The sequence below is a fragment of the Dendropsophus ebraccatus genome, chromosome 3 (assembly GCF_027789765.1).
Source record: "Dendropsophus ebraccatus isolate aDenEbr1 chromosome 3, aDenEbr1.pat, whole genome shotgun sequence".
In the NCBI taxonomy this organism is placed as follows: Eukaryota; Metazoa; Chordata; class Amphibia; order Anura; family Hylidae; genus Dendropsophus; species Dendropsophus ebraccatus.
In genome coordinates, this window is record NC_091456.1 from 191,236,161 (window position 1) to 191,260,365 (window position 24,205).

General features: G+C 47.3%; 1 protein-coding gene across 1 annotated transcript in view; it reads right to left on the minus strand.

Moving 5' to 3' along the window:
- Window positions 1-20,792: 20,792 nt before the first annotated feature.
- LOC138786842 (zinc finger protein 850-like) overlaps window positions 20,793-24,205 on the minus strand; it is a 96,059-nt gene continuing 92,646 nt past the window's right edge. The window contains exon 5 of the mRNA XM_069963914.1: window positions 20,793-23,679. Within this exon, the coding sequence (XP_069820015.1) occupies window positions 21,712-23,679 (1,968 nt within the window). The 3' untranslated portion in view covers window positions 20,793-21,711. The remainder of the gene's footprint in view (window positions 23,680-24,205) is intronic.

Sequence of the window (24,205 nt, forward strand, 5' to 3'; positions counted from 1 at the left end):
AGCGCCTTCCCTCCACCTGCAGAGCTGTACAGGAGGGTGGAGGCTAGAATGTATCCTCTCCTTTGAGGTGTGATGTCACCAGGAGGGGCGGGGCCTCGACCGGAAGTAGGAAGTAGTGAGCTGCTGCACCATTCACTGTGGTAATGTCTAAATCCCATACTGTAAAAGGACCTGCTGACATCACAAGGTCACATGACTTCCTCAAGCCATGTGACTGTACAGCAGGTGTGGCTTATTCAGCTGAGCCTGGCTGGTCTACACGACTGCCACAAGTTTGCTTCTCTCTGCAGGTCCTTTCTACAGGTAATTGTTAGGGGGGGAAACAACAGTAAGTATATAATGGTGGGTGCAGTAGTACATGGGGGAGGGGGTGCAGTACAGCATAATGGTGGGTGCAGTAGTACATGGGGGAGGGGTGCAGTACAGCATAATGGTGGGTGCAGTAGTACATGGGGGAGGGGGTGCAGTACAGTATAATGGTGGGTGCAGTAGTACATGGGGGAGGGGTGCAGTACAGTATAATGGTGGGTGCAGTAGTACATGGGGGAGGGGGTGCAGTACAGTATAATGGTGGGTGCAGTAGTACATGGGGGAGGGGTGCAGTACAGTATAATGGTGGGTGCAGTAGTACATGGGGGAGGGGGTGCAGTACAGCATAATGGTGGGTGCAGTAGTACATGGGGGAGGGGGTGCAGTACAGTATAATGGTGGGTGCAGTAGTACATGGGGGAGGGGTGCAGTACAGCATAATGGTGGGTGCAGTAGTACATGGGGGAGGGGGTGCAGTACAGTATAATGGTGGGTGCAGTAGTACATGGGGGAGGGGTGCAGTACAGTATAATGGTGGGTGCAGTAGTACATGGGGGAGGGGGTGCAGTACAGTATAATGGTGGGTGCAGTAGTACATGGGGGAGGGGTGCAGTACAGTATAATGGTGGGTGCAGTAGTACATGGGGGAGGGGGTGCAGTACAGTATAATGGTGGGTAAAGTAGTACATGGTGGATGTGGTGCATGGAGGCATAATGATGGGTGCACCCCCTCCCCCACATACTACTGCACCCACCATTGTGCCTCCTTGCACCCCCTCCCCCATGTACTACTGCACCCACCATTATACTGTACTGCACCCCCTCCCCCATGTACTACTGCACCCACCATTATACTGTACTGCACCCCCTCCCCCATGTACTACTGCATCCCACCATTGTTCCTCCTTCCACCTGTCAGTGAAACCATCATATTTACTGTTGTGCCCCCCCCCTATAACAATTTCCAGTAGAACGGACGTGCAGTGGCACAATTGGAGACGCAAACTCGTGGCAGCCGCGTAGACCAGCCAGGCTAAACTGAATAAGCCTCGCCTGCTGTACAGTCACGTGAATTGAGAAAGTCATGTGACCTTGTGACGTCAGCAGGTCTCTTTACAGTATGGGATTTGGACATTACCATTCTCAGATCCGCCGCTCCGTTCCCAAGTTACGGCCTTCTCTGTATGTTGATGGGTCAGACCTGACACCAGTACTCGGGAATGGAGCAGCAGATCTGAAAATGGAATCAGCGCGGCGGCCCGATTACGTGAGTATGCAGCACTTATAGATTTACTTGCAGCCTGGACCAGTGAGGCAGGGGTTAAGGCTATTAACCAGGCTGTGTCCTGAAGATGCTGCTTTCTCTCCCCTGTGCCTGTATCTTACACTGCACCCAGCCCAGGGGGGCACTTAACCCCCTTCCTTGCTGGTATGGGTGCAGTTTGAAGTGCCTGGCCCCCAGAGGGTTGAGTGTGGATACCATGCATCCATACTTAACCCCTTAGGTGCCGGACAGTAAGCAGCTATCTGTAAAGATGCCGCTACTGTAAGCAGTAGAACACCTGTCACAATGATGGGTGTTCTACTCCTGCCTTTTTTGTGCGTCTCTTTCTTTTTGTTTTCAGATAACGGTACCCAGAGGATTACATTGGATTTTGTGGACTACGTCGATGATCCTTTTTTTTTTTTCTTTTTAAAAAGGTCAATGAGGGGTTTAGGGGTGTTTTTTTAAATAAAAAAAATATCAATTGTGTCTTGTGTTTTTTTTATTTACATCACAGGCTTAGTAGTGGAAGCTGTCTGATAGACATCATCCATTACTAAGGGTGGTATTACATGGGCCGATGGGAGCCCGATAATAACCATTACACAGCCCCATAATTGTTTAACAAGGGCAGCGGGGACATTGTTACTGATGTCCTTGTAGCCCTTGTTTTAACTGTATACATTACCTATCCAGGCTACAGGGCTCCTCTTCCTCTGTGCTTCTCACCGAGTCCCGCGCACTCCAGCTTCAGAGCGGCCTGTCTCAGCTGACAGGCCGCTCAGCCAATCACTGGCCACTGTGGTCCCGGCCTGTGATTGGCTGAGCGGCCTGTCAGCTGACACAGGCTGCCCTGATGCACGGGACCCAGGGAGAAGCACAGAGGAAGATTAGCCCTGCAGCCTGCATAGGTATGTATTCCTCTTTGCATATCGTCGGCCACGCACCGCTATTACACATATCGGTGCGCGGTCGGCGCCCGACAATTATAGGTCAGAACCTGCATCAACGATCAGCCGATGATCATTGTCTTTATGACATGGAACGATAATCGGCTGGATAGGGCCGATTATCGTTCCGTGTAATAGTACCCTAAGTTGTGGGTTAGTGTTAGTGATAAAATGGCTAACACTAAACACCGCCCAGTCCAGGAGAGCCAAATTTTATGCTCCGGGACTAATGGCACCCGGCTCTTCCTAGTAATCTGGTGGCATTGGGTACTGATGTAATATTGTGGGGGTAGCGTTAGCCATTTTATACTGACTAACATTAAGCCCTGACTTTGTAATGGATGCCATCCACTACTAAGCCTGTAATGTAAGAAAAAAAAACAAGACACAATTGATAATTATTTTTTATTTGTAAAAACCCTAAAACCCTCGTTGACCATTTTATAAAAAAAAACTAGTCATTAACATCGTCCATGGAATCCAACATAGTCCTGGAAATACCGGTGTCTAAAGACCCCTCGGGGGGTTAAAAGGGTAGTTCGGCCATTGCCCCTTTTTTCAGAATGCCTTGGGGGGATGGGGCGGTGAAAAGAATAACACTCACTTACCTCACTGGCTGCTCTCCCACCCCATTCAGTTGTATCTGCAATTGCTGATACAACTGAATATACTGCTGGCAGGAGCTCCCTCTTCTGCCTCTGGTACTTCTGCCCGACCTGACAAGAGGAGACCAGAGCCCAAGAAGAAGAGCAGGAACCTGGACAGGTGAGCTTATCCCAAGAAATACAACCCCCATCATGCCCTGCTTAACAGTTCATGGTTTGAGTTGTAGTTTTGCAGCCTGTAGCTCTCCCGGTTGCAGAACTACAACACCCATCATGTCCTGCTGGCAGTTCATGAGAGGAGTTGTCGTTTTTCAGCTTGAGAGTCAAAGATTGGGAAAAATTGATAAGAGAGTCAGTCCATTAATAATAGGGGACAATGGCACAGTACATGAGGGGGACACAGTGACACAATGCAAGAGGTGGAGGTAGTAGCACATTACATGAGGACAGTGACAGTTCATTGGAACACGGTGACACATTAGAGGGTGTCACTTTAGGATGCATTCACACTATGGGATAACCCGCTGTGGATTCGGTTGCTCGCCCCCACTTGCGCGCATCTCCATTCTATGGTGAGGCAGATAACGCCATCCACCCGAAGAATTGACATGTCAATTCTATGGGCGGAGGGGTGGCTGCGTCTTACTTTTCTGTCTCACTCTGTACTGAACCCTCCTGCAGCTACAACAGATTGTGCAGGACCCTCCTGCATCTTAATCACATTGCGCAGGACCCTTCATCACATTGATTTCCAGCTTCCAGCAGCTCTTTCTTATATGGATTTGCTTTATCTGTGTTACTTATCTGCTAATTCCTCTTTAGGATCCATTGTTTTCTCTTTTGGTGGCTTCAGAGACAATTACCAGTAATCAATAGAGTTAGTGGGTCCATTACACAGGGCGACTATGAGCGGTTTGTTAAGCCAAACACCGATAATCGGCCTGTGTAATATCATCGTTTGGTTGCTTGGTTTTCACCAGGCATAAAATCCTCGGCCATTGCTCATACATGTATTGTGTAATAGGGGAGCGATGGGTGATGAAAGTGAACGGACGCACAAATAATCCAAATGATTGTTCGGGCAGCCACTTCCTCTGCCATCCGCACAATGTCTGAGCATCTAATAGCTCAGACAAACATTTGGCAGCATCTGGAGTTGTAATACCATGACATACAATCATCTTCCCAGAACCATTTAATATTGTAACTTGAGGAACCGCTGTTTAATAGTGTGATGACAATATCTGAAAGTGCGGCTGATATAACTCTACAACAGGGTCCTTCTGCAGTATGGGAAATAGCCATTCCTGAGTGAGGAGGCGAAATCCCATCACTGAAAAGGACCTTTCCTACATGTCACCTTCACGGTATAGGCTAGGTGGTAAAGGTCCTTCTGCAGTATGGGAAATAGACATTACTATGTGAGGGGGCTAAACCCCATCACTCACAAGGACCTTTCCTTCATGTCACCTTCATGGTATAGGATAGGTGGAAAAGGTCCTTCTGCAGTATGGGAAATAGCCAATTCATTATGAGATGGCTAAATCCTATACCTATACAGGACCTCACCACTAGGGGGCAAAAAGGTCCTTACCGGTTATGGGAAATAGACAGCTGCTATAGAGCTGGCTATTTCCCATAACTGGGAAGGACCAGGTCCTCTTGCGGTATGGGATTTAGTCACAACCGGGGTAGGACCTACTTCTGGCAACTACATTCTAGTCTCAACCGTACAGGAGCCGTGTGCTTCTAGGACCTGCCATGATGTCACAGTCATGTGATCAGTCACATGGAGGAGGAGGAGTCACATGATCAGGGGCTGCTGCTCAGTGTATGCAGGACTCTGCTGTGCTGGATGAGCTGAAGTGATGTGTATGCAGCAGAGCTGTGTGTGTGTGATGTGTGTGGAGCAGAGCTGTGTATGTGTGTGTTATATATGCCTGCAGCAAAGCCCTGTGTGTAATGTACATGTAGCTGAGCTGTATATGTGTAATGTACATGTAGCTGAGCTGTATGTGTGTAATGTACATGTAGCTGAGCTGTATGTGTGTAATGTACATGTAGCTGAGCTGTATATGTGTAATGTACATGTAGCTGAGCTGTATATGTGTAATGTACATACATGTGTGTAATGTACATGTAGCTGAGCTGTATATGTGTGTAATGTACATGTAGCTGAGCTGTATATGTGTGTAATGTACATGTATCTGTGCTGTATATGTGTAATGTACATGTAGCTGAGCTGTATATGTGTAATGTACATGTAGCTGAGCTGTATGTGTGTAATGTACATGTAGCTGAGCTGTATGTGTGTAATGTACATGTAGCTGAGCTGTATGTGTGTAATGTACATGTAGCTGAGCTGTATATGTGTAATGTACATGTAGCTGAGCTGTATATGTGTGTAATGTACATGTAGCTGAGCTGTATATGTGTGTAATGTACATGTAGCTGAGCTGTATGTGTGTAATGTACATGTAGCTGAGCTGTATATGTGTAATGTACATGTAGCTGAGCTGTACAATGCTTTTATTTGTATAGTGCACACAGATTCCGCAGCACTTCACCTATCTGTATGTCTCTGGGTGTGGGAGGAAACCAGAGTATCCGGAGGAAACTCACGCAAACACGGAGAGAACATGCAAACTCTTTCCAGATGTTGCCCTTGGTGGGATTTGAACCCAGAACTCCAGCGCTGCAAGGCTACTGTGCTAAGTACTGAACCTTGCAGCAACCTTTAGATTTGGACACAGCTTCTCGCTGGAGGAATAATGTTTGAATACTTAATTTAAAGGAGAAGTCCGGCGAAAATTATTTTTTTATATGTTATTACTGATGGAAAGTTATACAATTTTCTAATGTACATTAATTATGGGAAATGCTCATATACTGCTATTTCCCTTAATTTAGTGTACCAGGAAGTGTTAGAATTCTCTCAGAAGCAGTGACGTCACGACGAAAGGTGTAATTCCTATGGAGTGTCCAGCAGGGGGCGCACTATATATAGAAGTCAATGAGTACCATTGACTTCTATATATAGTGCGCCCCTGCTGGACACTCCATTGGAATTACAATGGATTTGTATGTAATGTAATATACAGTGTTTTTGATTGAATACATTTATGAAATACTTTGGGGAGCAAGTGTCCTTGCTCCCCAAAGTATTCCATAAATGTAAGCAATCAGTACATCACAGTAAGCCCGCCGCTACCGAACGCCCGCCGCTGCCGCCGCTACCGAACGCCCGCCGCTGTGGACTACTCTCAACTACTACTCTCCCCACCTGCTCATAGCATGTGCAGGTGATGGGAGAGTAGTAGCCGGGTTATATGGCTGAGATCGCCGCAGCGATGCCGCGCAGGGGGAGCCGCTCATCACTGCAGCTATCATCCCCCTCCGCTCCCCCTCCTGCTGCTTCCTTACTCTATGTGATAGCTAACTTCCTGCCGGGCCGCCGGCACGTGTGAACGGAGAGCGGCGGCTCGGCAGGAAGTCAGCTATCACATAGAGTAAGGAAGCGGCAGGAGGGGGATGATAGCTGCAGTGATGAGCGGCTCGCGGCGATCTCAGCCATATAACCCGGCTACTACTCTCCCATCACCTGCACATGCTATGAGCAGGTGGGGAGAGTAGTAGTTGAGAGTAGTCCACAGCGGCGGGCGTTCGGTAGCGGCGGGCGTTCGGTAGCGGCGGGCTTACTGTGATGTACTGATTGCTTACATTTATGGAATACTTTGGGGAGCAAGGACACTTGCTCCCCAAAGTATTTCATAAATGTATTCAATCAAAAACACTGTATATTACATTACATACACATCCATTGTAATTCCAATGGAGTGTCCAGCAGGGGCGCACTATATATAGAAGTCAATGGTACTCATTGACTTTTATATATAGTGCGCCCCCTGCTGGACACTCCATAGGAATTACACCTTTCGTCGTGACGTCACTGCTTCTGAGAGAATTCTAACACTTCCTGGTACACTAAATTAAGGGAAATAGCAGTATATGAGCATTTCCCATAATTAATGTACATTAGAAAATTGTATAACTTTCCATCAGTAATAACATATAAAAAAATAATTTTCGCCGGACTTCTCCTTTAAATGGAAAGTCTGTGAATCCTGTAGCTTGGCTTTAGGAGAGGAGAAAGGAGTGCACTGAGGGCTACTATAGGATTATTGGGGGCCTCTACTTAGACCCTGAGGTACTGAGCTGTGGGCTCTGGGAGAGAGTACCTGCACCCATGGGTATAAATTTTCCATCTGTTTGCTGTCTATGGGCACCTAGTGACATAGAGCGGGAACATAGGTCCCAGGTTATGGGTGAAGCTGTCCGTCGGGGGGATCCCTAGGGAAACTAGCAAATTACAGTGGAGTCTTTGCTTTATCTGCTTTACCTAGTCACTGACTAGTAGTCCTGAATTGGTTGTCAGGAGAGAGAACATAGCAGCCGCCCAGTGTAAGCAGAGGCGGTCCCTTCAGTCCTTTTTCACCTCAGTCTCCTCTGTATGCCTCTAGCTGCTTTTATTTTCATGACTATGGTGGGTCTGTATCTTGCTGTTGCATTTTTCTGTGATTTTGTGTGTTTGCAATTTCAGCCATAGCAACGTGCTCCTGCCTAGTGTGAACGGTGTTTTAGGAGAGCTGACCAATTTTTTCCTTTTTTTAAACATGGCTAACAGGCCTGGACTTACAATCTGGCAAACCGGCCAAATGCCCAATGGGCTGCTCAGATTGTCAGTCTTAGGGCCGCCCTGCCCCGTACACTTAAAGGCCGTGGCCACAGGAGGTTGTGTTATTGGCCCCGTAGTCAATCAATGGGTCGTCCCCCTTTCTAACTCCCCCACTCCAAATACACTTAAGGGTACAAACGCACTTGACGTATTTGCTGCGTGAATCAGTCTTAAAAATAAGCAGGCAAAACGCAGGTTGGCTTTATACGATTGTTCTGCGTTAAAATACGCAATTGCGTATTTTTAAGCGTGAAGCTTGTTGTTAGCAAAGCATCAGTTGTTAACAACCTGTGTGAAAAACGCATGTAGCTTCACGCTTCAAAAATACGCAATTGCGTATTTTAACGCAGAACAATTGTATAAAGCCAACCTGCGTTTTGCCAGCTTATTTTTAAGACTGATTCACGCAGCAAATACGTCAAGTGGGTTTGTACCCTAAAGGAGGATGTGTTAATGGCCGCTCTTCCAGGTGCTGGCTGGCAAATTTTAGCCTGGGGGGCAAGCACACAGCACTGTCCCATGAGTAGCAGGCTAGTGGCCCATCCTTCAAGGACCACTCTGTCCCATACCTATTATTACACTCTCCACATTCAGCCCTTCCAGTCATTTGTAAACAGGGAATTCCTACTGCTCCCTGTGAAGTGGAAGGAAGTCACTTTCCTCTATAAGTCTATGGGACGGCTCAGCGCTGACACAGAACCATAGTCCCATAGACTTACATTGACAAAGTAACTTTTGGCCCCTTCACACAGAGCAGTAGGAATTCCCTGGTCACAAATGACCAAAGGAGCTGGAGACTTTATCCAAACTGTGCTGCTGGCAGAAGTACAGGTCCGGGGTGCCATCTACCATCCCTGCACTGATGTGTGGAGCGTAATATTAGGTAAGGGCTGGAGTGCTCCTTTAAAGGGAACCAGTTAGCACAATTGTGCTGATATGGTTTTCAGTTGCACAGTATAGATTTACTAAACAGCTCCCTGAGGCTACCAGCCAGTGAGTATAAGATGCTCGGAAAGCTGGGTGACCTCCATCATACTGAGTATAAGATGCTGGGAAAGCTGGGTGACCATATTTTACTGAGTATAGGATGGTGGGAAAGCTGGGTGACCTCCATCATACTGACTACAAGATGCTGGGAAAGCTGGGTGACCATATTATACTTAGTATAAGTTGGTGGGAAAGCTGGGTGACCTCCATTATACTGAGTATAAGATAGTGGGAAAGCTGGATGACCTCCATCATACTGACTACAAGATGCTGGGAAAGCTGGGTGACCTCCATCATACTGACTACAATACAAGATGCTGGGAAACTAGGGTTCACTTTTCCCTTCCCATGATCACTTTAGCTGTCAAAATCCCCCTGCCCCCCTCATGTGCGCACCCCCTATTAGTAAAAATAATAAACAGTGGATGCTGTGTGTGTGTGTGTGGGGGGGGGGGGGGATGGGGGAGGGATGGGGGCTGCAGGGGATGCTGTATGTGTGGGAATGGGGGCTGCAGGGGATGCTGTGTTTGTCGGGACGGGGAGGGCTGCAGGGGATGCTGTGTGTGTGTGGGGGGATGGGGGGCTGCAGGGGAAGATGTGTGTGTATGGGAATGGGTAGCTGCAGGGGATGCTGTGTTGGGGGGGGTCTGCAGAGGATGCTGTGTGTGGGGATGGGGGGCTGCAGGGGATGCTGTGTGTGGGAGGGGGAATGGGGCTGCAGGGGATGCTGTGTGTGTGGGGATGGGGGGGCTGCAGGGGATGCTGTGTGTGTGTGGGGATGGGGGGCTGCAGAGGATGCTGTGGGGGGGATGGGGGGCTGCAGGGGATGCTGTGTGGGGGATGGGGGGCTGCAGGGGATGCTGTGTGGGGGGGCTGCAGGGGATGCTGTGTGGGGGGATGGGGGGGCTACAGGGGATGCTGTGTGTGGGGGGGCTGCAGGGAATGCTCTGTGTGGGAGGATGGGGGCTGCAGGGGATGCTGTGTGTGGGGGGGCTGCAAGGGATGCTGTGGGGGGGGGCTGCTGTGTGGGGGGGGGGCTGCAGGGGATGCTGTGTGTGTGTGGGGAAGGGGGGGGCTGCAGGGGATGCTGTGTGTGGGGATGGGGGGGCTGCAGGGGATGCTGTGTGTGTGTCGTGATGGGGGCCTGCAGGGGAAGCTGTGGGGGGATGGGGAGCTGTGGGGGACGCTGTGGGGGGGGGGGATGAGGGGCTGCAGGGGATGCTGTGTGGGGGGGGGATGGGGGGCTGCAGGAGATGCTGTATGTGGGCTGGGGATGGGGGGCTGTTGGGGGATGCTATGGGGCGGGATGCAGGGGATGCTGTGTGTGGGCTGCAGGGAATGCTGTGTGTGGGGGGGGGCTGCAGGGAATGCTCTGTGTGGGGGGATGGGGGGCTGCAGGGGATGCTGTGTGGGGGGGGATGGGGGGGTTGCAGGGGATGCTGTGTGTGTGGGGGCTGCAGGGGATGCTGTGTGTGGGGGGGGGGCTGCAGGGGATGCTGTGTGTGATGGGGGCTGCAGGAGATGCTGTGGGGGGCTGCAGGGGATACTGTGTGTGGGGATGGAGGACTGCAGGGAATGCTGTGTGTGAGCTGTGGATGGGGGGCTGCAGGGGATGCTGTGTGTGTGGGGGGGATAGGTGGCTATAGGGGATGCTGTGTGTGGGGGGATGGGGGGCTGCAGGGGATGCTGTGTGGGGGGGGATAGGGGGGCTGCAGGGGATGCTGTGTGTGCATGTGGGGGGGGGTGCGGGGGATGCTGTGTGTGGGGGATTGGGGGGCTGCTGTGTGTGCGTGGGGGGGGGAAATGGGGGGCCGCAGGTGATGCTGTGTGTGTGAGGATGGGGAGGCTGCAGGGGATGCTGTGTGTGTGGGGGGGGGGAATGGGGGGGCCGCAGGGGATATTGTGTGTGTGTGGGGATCGGGGGGGGGGGGCTGCAGGGAATGCTGTGTGTCTTGGGATGGGGGGGCTGCAGGGGATGCTGTGTGTGCGTGTGGGGGCTGCAGGCGATGCTGGGTGGGGTGGAGGGCTGCAGGGGATGCTGTGTGTGTGAGGATGGGAGGGCTGCAGGGGATGCTGTGTGTGCGTGTGGGGGCTGCAGGTGATGCTGGGTGGGGTGGAGGGCTGCAGGGGATGCTGTGTGTGTGAGGATGGGGGGGCTGCAGGGGATGCTGTGTGGGGGGGGGGATGGAGGGCTGCAGGGGATGCTGTGGGGGGGATGGGGGGGCTGCAGGGGATGATGTGTGTGTATGTGGGGAGAGGGAAATGGGGGGGCCGCAGGGGATGCTGTGTGTGTGGGGATGGGGGGGCTGCAGGGGATGCTGTGGGGGGGGATGGGGGGCTGCAGGGGATGCTGTGTGTGTGAGGATGGGGGGGGCCGTGGGGGGGGGGGATGGGGGGAGCTACAGGGGATGCTGTGTGTGGGGGGATGGGTGGGCTGCAGGGGATAATGTGTGGGGGGGATTGCAGGGGATGCTGTGTGTGTGGGGTGGGGGGGACTGCAGGGGATGCTGTGTGTGTGTGTGGGGGGGGATTGTTATAGCACACACATGGGGTAAATAATGGGATAGCTACTGTGTGGGGGGCACTCTTATGGGGCAGTATAAGGGAAATAATAATGCATGGGCTACAGAAGGTGGCATTATTACCATTGGGGGTACTATAGATGGGTAGGTGGTGCTATAAAACTGCAGAGCTTAAGATGTGTGTCTGAGAGATTCTGTGAAGATGGGTTGTGATTAGAGATGAGTGAACCGGGTTCGGGTTCGAGTCCAGCCGAACCCGAACGTTTGGTATTTGATTAGCGGGGGCTGCTAAAGCCCTAAGGCTATGTGGAAAACATGGATATAGTCATTGGCTGTATCCATGTTTTCCAGACAACCTTAGAGCTTTATCCAAGTTCAGCAGCCACCGCTAATCAAATGTCGAACATTCGGGTTCGGCTGGACTCGAACCCGAACCCGGTTCGCTCATCTCTAGTTGTGATCATTAGAAATCACCATGACCGCCTAGGCCAAATTAGGAAGAAGCCACCAATCAGGTAAAACGTCACTGGTGAGTGACAGGATTTCCAGGAAGGGCACGGAGCGGGAGGCGCAGACCTAGCGGAGGCCCAGCATGACTAGGTTAGCGGGGAATGTAGTTTAAGGGGTTAAGTGGGGCAGTAAGGGGTTAAGTGTGAGCCAGTTGGGAGGGGGTGAGGGGTTTGAGGAGAAAATGCGGGAGTTGCTAGGTGAGTCACTTACCAACGGACGCGGTGTTATAAGAAGAGGAGGAAGAGGTGGAGCTACAGTTCTTGCCGGGCCTGATTCAGCCCGCCCGCCCGCCCTATTACAGGCTTTTGGTGTTCGGGTGTGGGCTTTGGGTGCTTTCTTTGTCATGACAGCCTGCGGTAGGGAGGTCTTGCAGGGCACGTTAAGGTGGTAATTCTGATGGGGACCCATAAGAGGGATGATACTTCCCGCTTGTTTGGTGGCTTGTGGATGGAAAATGGTGCAGTGCCAGATGACAGATTTGTCAGCCCCTGAGTCGGCGCGGTGCGGCTGGGGGGATAGCCAGGAATACTGGTGCTGCTGCAGGGTGCTCTGCCAGACCTCCCTAGTCATAATGGGTTAACTAATGTTATTGTTATTATTGTTATTTATTTTTATGTTTGTTAATTATTGGAAGCACTTTTAATAAAGAGGCTGTTATGGCCAATTTTTTCCAACGTTAAAGGAGGTGTCCTCAATTAATGGGTCAAAGGGGGGAGGGGGTGTGTGGAATAAGGAGTTTTAGTGGGGGGTAGTGGTCGGTAGGGGATAGACGAAGGGACTCAGCAATACCTTAAGTCAAGTAACTGTGCTGTAATATACTCCATGTATGGAGGTATAGAGGGTCTGCATACAGGGTGTTGTATACAGTATGATGGTGTTAGTTGTTATGTGGTCATGGTATGGCGGTATTATTTGTCCCCTGTATAGTCTTATTGGTATAATTCCCCTTGGTTTTGTTTAGTAAGACTATAATGGTAACATGTAGTTATTATGTGGTGGTAATATCTGGTAATGGTGTGCTGACACTATATATGACCGTATACTACTGATCATATCGGAAAACCCTCTGTGCGACGCAATGGATAGGGGTGATATGTATGTGGGCTGGTAGGGTGTGTGTGCCAGGGCTGCTTTTCAGTCCCAGTCCGGCCCTGATGGCTAAGATGAGGTTGTTTTTAGAGAAATAACACACTCCTTGGTTTGGGGTCTTTAGCTGGGAAGCCATGACAGCAGCTCCCTCACAGAAATCCTCTCAGGACTCCATCTCCTCAGGGGAATAAACTCATCCCTGATTGGGCAGAACACAACAAAAAAGCTTTGATACTGGACAGTGATTGGTCAGATCACTTGAGGCACCCAGCTCACTGATTGGTTAGTGGCATAAAATAAGCAGTGCAGCAGAAATAGAAATCATTGGTATTAATAGAAGATACAGGCAGAATGCAGATACAATTCACCCAGAGTCCTACACGGAAATACCTGACTATAGGTGGGCAAGAAAACACAGCAGCCACACCTACTCTGGGACACTGCAACTGTGGGGTCTTCCTGGGTATCCTACCATAGAGTCCCTTTCCATTCAGACACTGACGGATAGTATGGGGTGACACTGTTGCACCCTCGGACTGCAGGGCAGCTAGAACTTGTTTGGATGTTAGTCGAGGTTCTTTAGCCACCATCCGCACAATCTTTTGTTAAAATCTCTCGTCAGTTTTTGTTTTCCGTCCATATCTCGGGAGGTTAGCCGCAGTGCCCACATCTAGGGAGGTTAGCCACAGTGCCCACATCTCGGGAGGTTAGCCGCAGTGCCCACATCTAGGGAGGTTAGCCGCAGTGCCCACATCTAGGGAGGTTAGCCACAGTGCCCACATCTAGGGAGGTTAGCCACAGTGCCCACATCTCGGGAGGTTAGCCAATGTGCCCACATCTAGGGAGGTTAGCCATAGTGCCCACATCTAGGGAGGTTAGCCACAGTGCCCACATCTAGGGAGGTTAGCCACAGTGCCCACATCTAGGGAGATTAGCCAATGTGCCCACATCTAGGGAGGTTAGCCAATGTGCCCACATCTAGGGAGGTTAGCCAATGTGCCCACATCTCGGGAGGTTAGCCACAGTGCCCACATTTCGGGAGGTTAGCCACAGTGCCCACATTTTGGGAGGTTAGCCACAGTGCCCACATCTCAGGAGGTTAGCCACAGTGCCATGGGCTTTACACTCCTCGATGACACTGCGCACGGTAGACACAGGAACATCCAGGTCTTTGGAGATGGACTTGTAGCCTTGACATTGCTCATGCTTCCTCGCAATTTGGCTTCTCAAGTCCTCAGACAGTTCTTTGGTCTTCTTTCTTTTCTCCATGCTCAATATGGTCACACAAGGACACAGGACAAAGGTTGCGTCAACTTTAACGGTCCGTTTACACAGAAAGATTATCTGACAGGTTATCCACCAAAGATTTGAAGCCAAAGCCAGAAGCAGACTATAAACAGAGGACAGGTCATAAATGAAAGTCTGAGATTTCTCCTCTTTTCAAATACATTCCTGGCTTTGGCAGATAATCTGTCAGATAATCTTTCTGTGTAAATGGACCCTAATGCTGGGTTTACACCGAACGATAATTCGCCCAATCGAACGATTAAAGATTTTGAAGCAAGAAGTTTATTTTCATAACGATCATCATTTAGACGGAGAAAAATCGTTAAAAGATTCGTAAGAAAAATCGTTATTGCGATTGTTTTTAACGATCTTTCACATGGTGACAGGGTGAATCTTTGAAAGACTGTTTACACAAAGCGAACTGCGAATATTTAGCGAACGACGAACGATGATTTGAGAAGATGTTGAAAGATCAAAATGAACGATTTTTCGCTCATCGCTTGCTGTGTTTACACGGAACGATTATCGCTCAAATGCGATCGTTATTGCAAAAATTTGAGCAATAATCGTTCCGTGTAAACGCAGCATTATCCATTTCAACTGACTGCAAGTGTGATTTAGTTATGTGCCACAGGTAAGTAACAACTGCTGTTAGTTACACAAATTAGAGAAGCATCACATGATTTTTCTAAGGGTGCCAATACTTTTGTCCACCCCTTTTTTATGTTTGGTGTGGAATTATATCCAATTTGGCTTATTGACAATTCTTTTTGTGGTTTTCCATTGAAGACAAATTAAATGAAGAGATTAATACCAAAGTATTTGTGATTGCAATCATTTTCTAGAAGAAATTTAATATTATCTGACAGAATTGCAGGGGTGCCAATACTTTTGGCCACGACTGTGTATGCACTCCAGCAATCTTATACAGTACTGTACAGGATGGAAGATGGTGGTGCACTGCCTGTACTACTACTGTACTGTGTATGCACTCCAGCAATCTTATACAGTACAGGATGGGAGATGGTGGTGCACTGCCTGTACTACTACTGTACTGTATATGCACTCCAGCAATCTTATACAGTACTGTACAGCAGCGTTACCCAACCGGGGTGCCGCGGCCAGGGGTGCCGCGGGATCCCGAGAACCGGCCAGGGGTGCCGCGGGATCCCGGTGGGAAATGTGCGCTGTCTCTTTAAGAACCCGAGAAGCTGCGACCGCGCAGCTTCTCGGGATGCACGGATCACTTTGATGTTCCGCCCACACTGTCAGCGGGCGGAACATTAAAGTAAGCAGAATATAGGAGCAGGAAGTGTCAGCGTCCTGCTCCTATATTCACTCCCATAGGCCGCCGGCACTTCATGCTGGCAGCCTATGGGAGGCCGGGACGTGACCTCTCCGGCAGGCGTCATCACGTCTGCCGGACGTCCCGTCCCCGCGGCTCGCAAGATGGAGCCCAAAGAGGAGGAGGAGAGCTTCTGCCTGCAGCCACAGCACGGATTAGGTGAGTAGGTGTTTTTTTTTAGGGGCAGAGCAGGGGGCATTATTAGTGTATGGGGGCACCTCTGGGGGCATTATTAGTTCATGGGGGCACCTCTGGGGGCATTATTAGTTCATGGGGGGCACCTCTGGGGGCATTATTATTTCATGGGGGCCACCTCTGAGGGCATTATTAGTTCATGGGGCACCTCTGGGGGCATTATTAGTATATGGGGGCACCTCTGGGGGCATTATTAGTATATGGGGGCACCTCTGGGGGCATTATTAGTTCATGGGGCACCTCTGGGGGCATTATTAGTTCATGGGGGGCACCTCTGGGGGCATTATTATTTCATGGGGGCCACCTCTGAGGGCATTATTAGTTCATGGGGGCACCTCTGGGGGCATTATTAGTATATGGGGGCACCTCTGGGGGCATTATTAGTATATGGGGGCACCTCTGGGGGCATTATTAGTATATGGGGGCACCTCTGGGGGCATTATTAGTTCATGGGGGCCACTTCTGGGGGCATTTAGTTCATGGGGCCACCTCTGGGGGCATTTAGTTCATGGGGGCACCTCTGGGGGCATTATTAGTATATGGGGGCACCTCTGGGGGCATTATTAGTATATGGGGGCACCTCTGGGGGCATTATTAGTATATGGGGGCACCTCTGGGGGCATTATTAGTTCATGGGGGCCACCTCTGGGGGCATTTAGTTCATGGGGCCACCTCTGGGGGCATTTAGTTCATGGGGGCACCTCTGGGGGCATTATTAGTATATGGGGGCACCTCTGGGGGCATTATTAGTTCATGGGGGCCACTTCTGGGGGCATTATTAGTTCATGGGGGCACCTCTGGGGGCATTATTAGTATATGGGGGCATCTCTGGGGGCATTATTAGTTCATGGGGGCACCTCTGGGGGCATTATTAGCTCATGGGGGCACAGCAGGGAATCCTACATACAGGGGGCACAGCAGGGGATCCTACATACAGGGGGCATCTCACACAGCGCAGTTACTATGGAGCCTACAGGAGGGAGAAGGGGAAGGAAGTTGCTAGAAATGTGCGGAGCCTACATTGTTTGTCTCGCAGGTTCTGAAAAGATGAAACGTATCTGGAAGGAATCATCATGGAGGCCCGGGCAGGATGGAGAGGAAAAGGGAAAGTGACGCCTCAGATCAAAGAAGACGTCACCTGTGAGTTACTGTATGACGGTTTTATTATTTTGTAGAACATTATTTAGTAGGGGTGCCCCGAGGTGGAAAAGGTTGGGAAGCACTGCTGTACAGGATGGGAGATGGTGGTACACTGCCTGTACTACTACTGTACTGTATGTGCCTTCAGCAGTCTTATACAGTACTGTACTGTATGTGAAGCCTCACCAGTGCTAAACTCACCAGGTACAACCCACCATCCACACTTGCAATGTTCGGATATTGAGTAAAGTTCGAATTCCAAACGTTACTTCTGGGTAAATGTTCGTTTGAATAGTTCAAATTCAGAAACTTTTGAACACCGAGGTATTATTATATACAGTGGTGCCTTGGATTACGAGCATAATTCGTGCTTGTAATCCAAATCCACTCTTAAACCAAAGCAACTGAAACAACGGATACAGGAGGCCTGTGGCAGCATTTCTCCTGTGATTTTGCTCTCGAATAGAATCACGATGACAGTTCAACACAATGGGCAGCAATGTGAGCTACGTTAAAAATGAGCCAGTCATTGTTTTACATGTGCAATTCTCTATGGAGGACATTTATTATATTATTATTATATACAGTGGTGCCTTGGATTACGAGCATAATTCGTATTTGTAATCCAAATCCACTCTTAAACCAAAGCAAATTTTCCCATAATAAATCACTGATATGCAGACAATTGGTTCCACACCCCAAAATAATGATTTTTTTTCTGAATAACATGTAAAACAGATTAAATAAACAATGAGAAACAGCAGAATGTGATATTATAAGTTACTGTACAGTATAGCAGCATGTGGTGTATAATGTATAGTAACTGTATAACCCTGATAACACAGCAGCTGGATATGTGATATATAAGTTACTGTACAGTATAGCAGCATGTGGTGTATAATGTATAGTAACTGTATAACCCTGATAACACAGCAGCTGGATATGTGATATATAAGTTACTGTACAGTATAGCAGCATGTGGTGTATAATGTATAGTAACTGTATAACCCTGATAACACAGCAGCTGGATATGTGATATATAAGTTACTGTACAGTATAGCAATCAGCATGTGGTGTATAATGTATAGTAACTGTATAACCCTGATAACACAGCAGCAGCTGGATATGTGATATATAAGTTACTGTACAGTATAGCAGCATGTGGTGTATAATGTATAGTAACTGTATAACCCTGATAACACAGCAGCTGGATATGTGATATATAAGTTACTGCACAGTATAGCAATCAGCATGTGGTGTATAATGTATAGTAACTATATAACCCTGATAACACAGCAGCTGGATATGTGATATATGTTACTGTACAGTATAGCAGTATGTGGTATATAATGTATAGTAACTGTATAACCCTGATAACACAGCAGCTGGATATGTGATATATAAGTTACTGTACAGTATAGCAGCATGTGGTGTATAATGTATAGTAACTGTATAACCCTGATAACACAGCAGCTGGATATGTGATATATAAGTTACTGTACAGTATAGCAGCATGTGGTGTATAATGTATAGTAACTGTATAACCCTGATAACACAGCAGCTGGATATGTGATATATAAGTTACTGTACAGTATAGCAGCATGGGGTGTATAATGTATAGTAACTGTATAACCCTGATAACACAGCAGCTGGATATGTGATATATAAGTTACTGTACAGTATAGCAATCAGCATGTGGTGTATAATGTATAGTAACTGTATAACCCTGATAACACAGCAGCAGCTGGATATGTGATATATAAGTTACTGTACAGTATAGCAGCATGTGGTGTATAATGTATAGTAACTGTATAACCCTGATAACACAGCAGCTGGATATGTGATATATAAGTTACTGCACAGTATAGCAATCAGCATGTGGTGTATAATGTATAGTAACTGTATAACCCTGATAACACAGCAGCTGGATATGTGATATATAAGTTACTGCACAGTATAGCAATGAGCATGTGGTGTATAATGTATAGTAACTGTATAACCCTGATAACACAGCAGCAGCTGGATATGTGATATTATAAGTTACTGTACAGTATAGCAGCATGTGGTGTATAATGTATAGTAACTGTATAACCCTGATAACACAGCAGCAGCTGGATATGTGATATATAAGTTACTGTACAGTATAGCAGCATGTGGTATATAATGTATAGTAACTGCATAACCCTGATAACACAGCAGCTGGATATGTGATATATAAGTTACTGTACAGTATAGCAGCATGTGGTATATAATGTATAGTAACTGTATAACCCTGATAACACAGCAGCTGGATATGTGATATATAAGTTACTGTACAGCATAGCAGCATGTGGTGTATAATGTATAGTAACTGTATAACCCTGTTAACACAGCAGCAGTTTGTAGATAGAGGATGGAGCTGCAGATCCCCATAATGCAGTAGCGTAGTACAACAGGCTAGAATAGAGAAGCAGGGCTAGTGTCAGAGGTCTATGTGGTCACATGACAGCAATGGGAAAGGGGTGTGTTCAGCAATCAGGATGTAAGAATCACAGAGAGTTGCAGAAGGACAGTGACAGAAACTTCTCTATACAGCAGTGTGTATAGCTGAGTGTAAGTGCAGGCATATTATAGCAGCGTAGGTATAGCTGAGTGTAAGTGCATGCACATTATAGCAGCAGTGTGTATAGGTAAGTGTGTATGTGCAGGCATATTATAGCAGCAGTGTGTATAGCTGAGTGTAACTGCAGGCACATTATAGCAGCAGTGTGTATACCTAAGTGTAAGTGCAGGCACATTATAGCAGTAGTGTGTACAGCTGAGTGTGAGTGCAGGCACATTATAGCAGCAGTGTGTATAGCTGAGTGTGAGTGCAGGCATATTATAGCAGCAGTGTCTATAGCTGAACGTGAGTGCAGGCACATTATAGCAGCAGTGTGTATAGCTGAGTGTAATTGCAGGCACATTATAGCAGCAGCGTGTATATCGGAGTGTGAGTGCAGGCACATTATAGCAGCAGTGTGTATAGCTGAGTGTGAGTGCAGGCACAGTATAGCAGCAGTGTGTATAGCTGAGTCTAAGTGCAGGCACATTATAGAAGCAGTGTGTATAGCTGAGTCTAAGTGCAGGCACATTATATACAGCAATGTGCATAGCCGAATGTGAGTGAAGGCACATTATAGCAGTGCTGTGTATAGTTGAGTGTGAGTAAAGGAATATTATAACAGCAGTGTGTATAACTGAGTGTAGGCATATTATATATTATATATGAGTAGGACATTTGTGGGCACATAAATTCAGAAATCTCTGTACGGGGAGAGAGGGGTTACAGCTATTGCGAGATTACCTCCCCAGTCTTGTCCCCCGATGCAAGCCCCAGCCTGAAGTGGATCTGCTATGATTTGGAAGCTGAGGGAGACTTCCTGGGTCAGAGTACAGTGCTGTAGACCACCCTGTGCAGGCCATGCCCCTTCCCCACTCACCCTCCCACCCAGTACAGGGAGCTCTTAAACCAAAGCAATGCTCTTACACCAAGTTAGAATTTTGAAACACTGTGAGTTCTTCTTGCAAAACGCTCTTAATCCAAGTTACTCTTAAACCAAGGTACCACTGTGTGTATATGTATGTGTATATATATACACACACACACACACACACACTCACAGGGTGGGCCATGAGTATGAATAGACCCTGATAACAATGGCAGTGGCTGCTGATATCACCTTACCATTTGTGGCATGGGAGGGGGGAAACATTTTAAGCTGGTTGATGCCCATCTGCAAAGCTGCCATATTGGATTCAAATTTTTCAATGAGAAGGGGGTCATGTGACACATCAAACACATAGAAAATCACACAAGAAAAACAATGGTGGGCTCATTTTTAATATATCTTTATTCATTATTGAGTTGACATGATTTTTTATTGTTACAGCCATTGACACGTCGCAGTGGTTACCAACAAGGAGCGGACAGACATTGTGTTGATGTCTGGTGAACGCAGTACACAACCCTTTGCTTGGGCTGTTCAGGCATAATGGGAATTGTAGTTTTGCAGCAGCTGGAGGGCGGAGGGTTCCCAATTCCAGGTTTACACAATAGGTTCTGTTCAGTGATGAGGCAAACTTTTATGTGATTAGTGACGTTATACAAAACTAACAGTCCGACAGTAACCCACACTGGACAGACCCCTCCAAATGTGCTGGAACACAAAAACTGCTGGTGTGGTATATGGGCTATGAAGATAGTGGGGCCATTCTCCATCAATGGAAACCTAAGTCCCACCGGGTATCTGCAATTGCTCCGTGATGATGTGTTTCCCTCTCTGTGCACTGAAGCCGGCACATTCCCTTAGTTCTTCCAGCAAGATGGTGCACCACTACATTACGGATGTCAGGTCCGAACGTTCCTCGATGAGCAGTTTCCTGGGAAGTGGATTAGCCGCCGTGGCCCAGTGGAATGGCCGCCGAGGGCTGTGGTGTGATCCGTGAAGATCCAGGATGTGGGGCACCTGAAACAACGGATACAGGAGGCCTGTGGCAGCATTTCTCCTGTGGTATTGCTCTCGAATAGAATCGCATTGACAGTTCAACACAATGGGCAGCAATGTGATCTACGTTAAAAATGAGCCAGTCATTGTATTACATGTGCAATTCTCTATGGAGGACATTTATTAAGTCCGGCATTTCTGCACCGGACTTAAAAATGTCCCCGCAGCTCCGGCGCTACGGAGATTTATGTAGACTCGGACTGCCCCTACATAAATGCCCTGCACGCCGGTGCGCACAGCAGAAAACCTACGCCTGCTGACAGCTGGAGTATGTTTTCGGCGTATCTCCTGCATGAATTCTTTGATGTTTAACAAGATCTGATTTCTGAGTAAAACATTTCTTACATTCTGAACATGAAAATGGCTTCTCCCCTGTGTGAATTTTTTGATGATAAAGAAGACTTTTTTTCCAAGTAAAACATTTCCCACATTCTGAACAAGAAAATGGCTTCTCTCCAGTGTGAATTCTTTGATGTTTAACAAGCTCTGATTTCTGAATAAAACATGTTCCACATTCTGAACAAGAAAATGGCTTCTCCCCTGTGTGAACTTTTTGATGTTCACGTTGATTTGACTTGCAAGTAAAACGCTTCCCACATTCTGAACATGAAAATGGCTTCTCCCCTGTGTGAATTTGTTGATGTTTAACAAGATGTGATTTCACAGTAAAACATTTCCCACATTCTGAACATGAAAATGGCTTCTCCCCTGTGTGAGTTCTCTGATGTGTAACAAGAGATGATCTCCGATTAAAACATTTTCCACATTCTGAACATGAAAATGGCTTCTCCCCTGTGTGAATTTGTTGATGTTTAACAAGCTCTGATTTATGAATAAAACATTTCCCGCATTCTGAACATGGAAATGGCTTCTCCCCTGTGTGAATTTTTTGATGATCGAGAAGACTTTTTTTCCAAGTAAAACATTTTCCGCATTCTGAACAAGAAAATGGCTTCTCTCCAGTGTGAATTCTTTGATGTTTAACAAGCTCTGATTTCTGAATAAAACATGTTCCACATTCTGAACAAGAAAATGGCTTCTCCCCTGTGTGAATTTTTTGATGATCGAGAAGACTTTTTTTCCAAGTAAAACATTTTCCGCATTCTGAACAAGAAAATGGCTTCTCTCCAGTGTGAATTCTTTGATGTTTAACAAGCTCTGATTTCTGAATAAAACATGTTCCACATTCTGAACATGAAAATGGCTTTTCCCCTGTGTGAATTTTTTGATGTCCAAGAAGAATTGATTTCCAAGTAAAACATTTCCCACATTCTGAACATGAAAAAGGCTTCTCCCCTGTGTGAGTTCTCTGATGCGTAACGAGATGTGATTTGTCAGAAAAACATTTTCCACATTCTGAACATGGAAATGGCTTCTCCCCTGTGTGAATTTGTTGATGTTTAACAAGATGGTATTTCCCAGTAAAACATTTCCCACATTCTGAACATGAAAATGGCTTCTCCCCTGTGTGATTTTTTTGATGTTCAAGGAGCTTTGCTTTCCGAGTAAAACATTTCCCACAGTCTGAACATGAAAATGACATCTTTGCCGTGTGAATTTTTTGATGTTCAAGAACATGTGACTTCCGATTAAAACATTTTCCACATTCTGAACATGAAAATGGCTTCTCCCCTGTGTGAATTTGTTGATGTTTAACAAGATGTGATTTCCCAGTAAAACATTTCCCACATTCTGAACATGAAAATGGCTTCTCCCCTGTGTGAGTTCTCTGATGTGTAACAAGAGATGATCTCCGATTAAAACATTTTCCACATTCTGAACATGAAAATGGCTTCTCCCCTGTGTGAATTTGTTGATGTTCAACAAGATGTGATTTCCCAGTAAAACATTTCCCACATTCTAAACATGAAAATGGCTTCTCCCCTGTGTGAGTTGTCTGATGTCTAACAAGAGATGATCTCCGATTAAAAGATTTTCCACATTCTGAACATGAAAATGGCTTCTCCCCTGTGTGAATTTGTTGATGTTTAACAAGATGTGATTTCATAATAAAACATTTCCCACATTCTGAACATGAAAATGGCTTCTCCCCTGTGTGAATTTTTTGATGGTAAACAAGAACTGATTTCCGAGTAAAACATTGGCCACATTCTGAACATAAAAATGGCTTCTCCCCTGTGTGAATTCTTTGATGGTAAACAAGAACCCATTTCCGAGTAAAGCATTTCCCACATTCTGAACATGAAAATGGCTTCTCCCCTGTGTGAGTTTTCTGATGCTTAACAAGAGTTGATTTCCAAATATAACATTTCCCACATTCTGAACATGAAAATGGCTTCTCCCCCGTAAGATATTTTTCATGTTGTAAATGTGAAACCTGAGTCTTTCCTGTATTTCCTCTTTGATGTTCATCGTCTTCTCTGTAAATGTCAGCTTGCTGTGATGGATCAGAAGATGGGACTTGTATAACAGGATGAGATGAGAGATCTTTGCTGTGAGGGGCTGAGGGTGTATCTGGGATAGTGGACGGCTCCTCATATGTATCTTGTGTGATATGATCCTCTGAGGAGATCTGATGTCCCCCTGAGCTCCTGGTAGAATCATCTGCAAAGGAGAAAACACCATTTCTCTTATTTCCCAGTAATAGAAGCTTAAACATATTGCGGACATGGAAAGTTACTCTTTTTTATGTAACATAATAAGAATTATAGAACGGCAGAAGCGGAGACGGGCGAGCTCTCCCACTGACACACTGAGGCCGGTGGAGATTCCACTAATTT